The following is a 6570-nucleotide window of genomic DNA, read 5'->3' on the forward strand; positions in this document are numbered from 1 at the left end:
GCCTGGATGTATGTATATGTACCATGTACATGCCTGGTGCCCACAGAGTCCAGAAAAGACATATGATCTCATGGAAATGGAGTTACAGATGATTGTTAGCCTCAGTGTGGGAACCCAGGTCCTCTACAAGAGAGGATTAACTGAGTCACCCAGCTCTAAAGAGATTCTTTATAAAAAATATTTTTATTTATTATTTTTATTTCATGTGTATGAGTGCTATTGCTCCATGTATATAAGTGCACTCGTATCATGCAAAGCACATGGAAGTCAGAGAGGATGGATTCCTCTGAAACTGGAGTAACAAACAGCTGTTAACCACCATTTGGGTGCCGGGAATCGAACCCGGGTCCTTTGCAAGAGCAACCAGTGCTCTTAACTGCTGAGTCATTTTTCCAGCCCCTAAAGAGATTCTTATACAAACCAAATCTCTAACTTATAATCCAACTGTACAAAATGATATAAAACATTCCATCTCTTTAACATGAGACACTTTTAATAATCGATCATGTTTGTGTTTTTCTTAGTTCTTCTAAATGGTGTCAATCTGAAGTCTTCTCACCTGAATGACAAAATATTTCATTAGTAAAACATAAAGGATAATTTTCAGAGCAGTTTATGTGATGAATAAACATAGTCATTATCAGAGCTCTTACTTTTCTAAGAGAAGACAACATAAATCACTATGATGCAGCCAACAATCCATCCAATCAGGAGAAGAATAGGAACGGTAAGACGTGATAGGGTGGACTCTGCTTAAAAACAAAAACGGATTAGGCAGATCATTTTGGTATTAAACCATATGAATCAAAAAACGAAATCTCTAATCCAACTCACACATAATTATCTTCTGTTTTCTACAGTGGACACATTGCAATTCTATTATAAACCCTGAATATTTGGACTAGAAGTCCCAGGTTCAAACCACAGGTCATCCTTTCATGATTATGTGCAACCTTGTGCAATTCTAAACTTGAAGATTCCTATTATAAAATACAAGTAACAAAACTTGTGATATCTACTTCCTCGGGCTGTTTTCAGAATCAGATGATATTATGTAAGCAAAGCTTTGTAAACTTTAACCGCAGTGCCTATGTTTAGTGCATACAGTACATATCCATGCATTTATGCAATAATCGGTAAAGCAACTGCTTACATAACAACAATCCAATCTAACTGTGAGGTCATTCCTGATAAGCTAAGTCAATCATAACACAGGAAATTGTTTTGGGAATTATTCTTGCTCTCAATAACTGACTTTAATCTTAAATTTCACAGAAAAATGAAAACATCATACCTTACATAATCATTCTCAAAGGAAAAAAAGAGATTTTATTTCTTTAAACTTGTTCACTGTCACAACCAGCACTGAACTTGAATCTATGGAAATAACAATACAACATACTTGTATACCTCATTTTTCCTACACATCCTATTTGTCTCCTGATCTGTAAAAGGCAATTTACACAAATAGCTTTTTGTAATACTTATTTCTCAATCTTGTTCTTTCAAGTAAACACATATACAAACACCTCACACAAAAGATTCAACCCAAACACAGCACATACAGTCATCTGTGTTAAATACCAAAACATATTCTTAATTGAAAACCACAATTAGACCATATGATATGAGCTAAGGAGGAGAATGCATGTTTTTAGCAATTGTATTCCTACTACAATTTCCATCACTTTAAAATGTGAAGGGTTTTTGAAGCTATTAAAGTCATCGGGAGATGAGGTACTTCTAAAATTAGAAGACACTTTCATAATAGCAAACTTTCTGAAGTTTAAATGAATTTTCATACTTTCAGTCTTTTCCAGAAAATGTTGAAATCATTCTTGACAAATGGGTTTTCCTTGCTTCTCCGTCTCACTGTGACCTTGAACAAGGCATTAAGCACTAAAGAAAAAAAAAATCTTCTCCTTACCTGCCATGAGCTATTGCCTTAAGTGTAAAACAAACATTGTAAGACACACTTTAGTCTCATTTGGAAGAAAGATTTTTTTATGAATTGAGGTGCTATTAGACTGAAATTACATGACAGTAATTTTTTAAACTGTTCATGTAAGTGGCACAGTATCTCTGTCAATTTAAAACAACTTGAAAATTAATACTCGTATTTCAATTGAATATAACTGTTTTAGGCAAGCATATTTTAATACAATTTCATCACCTATTTTAATAAAATTTACATATCATTAAGCTCTAAATGTAAATATCCCATTACTTGCTATGCCTTATAAAACAATTCAGCTGGCTGTGCATTTTACCAAAAATAACTGCACTGATGTTCTTTTAACACTAATATTTTTAATTCTACCATAATCTGAAATGTCATTTGGAAATAGTAATGCATGAAAGCCAACATTTTATACAGTGTTTATGTTAACAGAACAAATGAAAACAAAACTTCTCGCCGGGCGTGGTGGCACACGCCTTTAATCCCAGCACTTGGGAGGCAGAGGCAGGCAGATCTTTGTGAGTTCAAGGCCAGCCTGGTCTACATAGTGAGTTCCAGGCTCCAGGGAGACCCTGTCTCAAAAAGACCAAAAAATAAAAATAAAATAAAATAAAAACCCCAAAACAAAACTTCTCTTTAAAAGCAAAGAGCAATTTCAAAGTGCTCACTGTTTGTCCAGTTCTGAGCATACGAAGGTGGTTACAGCTGGAAGTGTTCTTAAGGGCACTGCACTACAAAGCAACACGGCCCAGATCCAAGGCCCGGTGCCACCGCTCCCTGGTGATTGTGGACACATATTAACCTTTGCTATGTTTCAATGTCCTTAACTGTAAGATGGGAATGATAACATGCATGTCTCACAAAGTTGTTGTCATGATTGAAAGCAAAAACTCCTGGGTATTTAAAATTGCTTCTCAGACAAAGATATATTCAGTCAATTCTGTCATACGGGAGCCAATTATTTTATACAGACATTAACTTTTAAATGTTTAAACATTAAAAAATATTTAGCTATGGAACATGTCAAAGATGACTAAGTTCAATATTCTCATTTGACAGTCATGACTTTGAGAAATGGGGAGATTTCTCCAAATTCACATGGTCATTCAGCAGATCTCACACAGAACCCTTCTGTCCTTACTTCTGGTCCAACAACCCCCAAGATCTCAAATCCAGTACAACACTCGGAGATAACTGGTTTATAACTCATCTTTCAAAAAGAGCACCAATGAAATTAATCTGCTTCACTAATTATTTCAAAGTTATCCGTAACTTAAAGGCATGGTCCACAAACTGCATATCTAATGCCTGTTTTACAGCCATACTAAAATATGAAGCTGATGATTCTTTAGCAAGGATCTCACATTCTTAAGAATTAAAATGCCAAGAAAAAGAATAAACCAGTGTGGAAGCTGTTTTTGCCAAGAGAACCTGATGTCTCCTAGCTTACCTTTTTCTGCCATTATTCCTGTTGTTGAGTGGCTTAGTCAGGGCTACACGTCTCTCTTTCTTATTGTTATCCAGCACCTCTTTGAACTTTAAATAGAGAGATATCTGAAGAGTGTGGCAGCTGCCCCTCTCCTCTGCCAATTGTCTACAGGGTGATATGAGTCACTGGAAAGCATAACTCCTCTGTCTCTTTTTTAACCTTTATTATGGAGGAACAAGGGTCTAGGTGTGTAAGTGACCTAAACAAGTAAGCTGAGTTTTCCTAAAGCACAGATATGCAGATTTTTAATTCACTTAGTATTTCAGACAACAAGAAGGAAATGTTCAGTGACAGAGAAACAGAAATTAAAAATGACATTGCAACTATGAGTTCTATTAAGGAGGAAAGGTGAAATATTAGAAAGGGCTTTGGAGTTAAGAGACCTGGGTTCAAATTCTAGTCCTGTTATCTCCATAATGAAGCCCAAGCTCTTTAACCTGGGTGCCAGCTCCATTCTTTTCAAAATGGGAATACCAATACTTGCCAAGGGAAATTTAATAAAGCTAAAATGAAAACAGCTATGAAACATAAACCGTCTCTTTCTTACAGATGCAAAACCATAAATTAAATGATGCCCTTTTCTCTGAACGATTCTAAAAACAGAGTGCTCATCTAAATGCACTAGAAGCTATACACTGTGACGTTGCCTACAATTTTCAGAAAGCAGTCACAAGCTTGTTTATATTAGCAATGCATAAAAATAGGGCATTTCATTTTCCAAAGTCCAACCAGGTTTAATGTAACATGACCTACACTATTCTCTGTATTCTCAATGGAATAGTTTTAATTTTGGAGTCTGGATGGAAAAGTTTTGCAAAGTGATCCTGTGATCAACGTCCCCCAAATTTCAGTATGACACTAGGAAATTCTTCCTGTAAGAGACAAGTCTTCCCTGAACAAATCCATTTCCACATAGTCTTTAAGAGCCATGTTTCCTTGCAAATGACTGAGTGCAAACACCACTTGAAATAGAGAATATGAAGCTGGACTGTGTGTGTGCACACCGGAGAAGTCATCCCTCAGCCCTCTCATTTCCAATGATGCCTCTGTCACACTGCACTCCCTGCTCTTATGTGAATTCGTAATTCTCCTACCCTGGCTATTCAGGAGGCTCAGACAGGGGAAGCATGAGTTCAAAGCAAGCCTGGGCTACATAGCAAGGCCTTGACTCAAAATAAGAACATAAAAGCGCAGGTAACGTTGCTCAACGATAGAGCAATTCCCTAGCATACACAAGGCCAGGTAGGATCGCCAGTACCCTAGTCCAGCAAATATATATATATATTCCCACACAGGCAAGAAGGTTATTTGATTCTCTATACATACAGAATATGGAAACATCTCTCTGGCATACTTGGGCATTTAAGCCAAATTATTGATTGTGTGCTATCCGTGTAACAAAATTCCATTCTTAGCTAGTAAAGTGTATTTTCTTCAACACAACAAACAAGGGTAAAATGAGGATAAAAGACAAAGATAGAAGAGGAAAGGGTGATCATTGACCTCATGTAAATACAAAAATGTTATTAGATAAGATATGTGCTTTTAAAAGGTAGAGCATGGTGTTCTAGTATACTAATATACTGTGTTAATAATCCACTCAATACTTAGATTATCCATCATTGCAAACATTCATAATTTTGTTTAAACTTATATTACATTAAAGAGAATGCAAGATTCAAGAGAAACAATAAAGTTACTCTGCCATGACCAAAACACAGATAAACACATACAATAATAAAATAATTTGTCTAAAATGGATTTAAAAAATAGAGTACATTAAAAGATTTCTACACTTTTCATACTCGCTTCTATTTAATTATCTGAAGCTTCTAAAGATTCTCTGCTGTCGACCCCAATCTTATCTAAAGGAATATTGACAACTGATTGCTGCTAGATGAGGAACAGCTGACCTTCCTAAAACAAGGATCTCTAGGTAGGCTGACTAGATTCAGCGGATGGACAAGCACTGGAGAATGGCTGGGGGCGTCGACAACACACTGAACAGTAACAGGAGTGAAAGAGTATATGAGCTCCGGAGAGGAGGAGGCTATGGGAGGGTGCCATTTGGGAAATGGATATATAGATGAATAAGATTGTGTGCGATAGTCTATATGAGATACGAACACACACACAAACACACACAAACAAACAAATTAAAAAGAAAAAATAAAACGCGAAGAGGAAGCATAAAAATTTACTTCATGTTAACTAGTAGAGGTGATAAACATTACCTCTGAAATCTACCTGAGGACATTATATCCATACTCAGGTGCCAAGGATCCAAGTGTAACCAACTGTGACTAGTAATAATCAGATACACAGAGATTAAGGCACATGTGCAAACATCTAAGCATTAGTAGCATTAAAAATGTAGGAAACAGTGTATTTTAAAATGAAATAGAGATCTTTAAAGGTTAAAAACTCATTCAATTTTATGTCTTACAGGGTTTATACTGAGTTCAATATTGTATAACTGTATTAATTCAACTGTGAACCTAAAAATTTTGATGAACATGTACTTTATAGTGTATAAAGTTAAAAGAATATGGAAAATATTTTATTATTTTCTTTCATATCTCTTTTCAATCACTTACTTTTTATTTTTAATAACTACATGATTAGAAGAAGCATTTCATTACAGCTTTAACATATTCAGTGACACACTCCAGAGCAAGAGTGTTTTCACAAGTAGCTGCAAGTTTCTGGGTTCACAGTTGAATTAATACAGCTATACAATATTGAACTCAGTATAAGCCCTGTAAGACATAAAATTGAATGAGTTTTTAACCTTTAAAAAAGATCTCCATTTCATTTTGGAATATATTGTTCCTTGCAGAAAGACTCATTGTTTTTGCTACTAACACTGAGATGTTGGTGCATGCATCTCTAATCTGTACGTATCTGATTATAACTAGTCATAATCAGTTGCACTTGGATCCTTGGCGCCTGTGTATGTTTAAAAGTCATCAGGTAGATTTCAATGGTAATGTTTATCACCTCTACTAAATTAGCATGATGTAAATTTCCATGCTTCCTCCACAAATATAATACATGTTTTTTAATTTGTTGATAGATCTGTGTGTGTATATCACACTGAACATCCCAAACCATCATATTA

General features: G+C 35.4%; 1 protein-coding gene across 1 annotated transcript; it reads right to left on the reverse strand.

Annotated features, from left to right (window-relative positions):
- Nucleotides 1–422: 422 nt before the first annotated feature.
- Strit1 (small transmembrane regulator of ion transport 1) lies at nt 423–3423 on the reverse strand. Its single transcript, XM_029567158.1, has 3 exons — nt 3411–3423; nt 654–752; nt 423–559 (listed from the first exon to the last, which is right to left on the reverse strand). The coding sequence occupies exons 1-2, from the start codon at nt 3421–3423 to the stop codon at nt 658–660; spliced, it is 108 nt and encodes a 35-aa protein (XP_029423018.1). The 3' UTR covers nt 423–559; nt 654–657.
- Nucleotides 3424–6570: the final 3147 nt, after the last annotated feature.

The sequence above is a fragment of the Nannospalax galili genome, unplaced genomic scaffold, assembly GCF_000622305.1.
Source record: "Nannospalax galili isolate Female #2095 unplaced genomic scaffold, S.galili_v1.0 scaffold59, whole genome shotgun sequence".
Taxonomy (NCBI): domain Eukaryota; kingdom Metazoa; phylum Chordata; class Mammalia; order Rodentia; family Spalacidae; genus Nannospalax; species Nannospalax galili.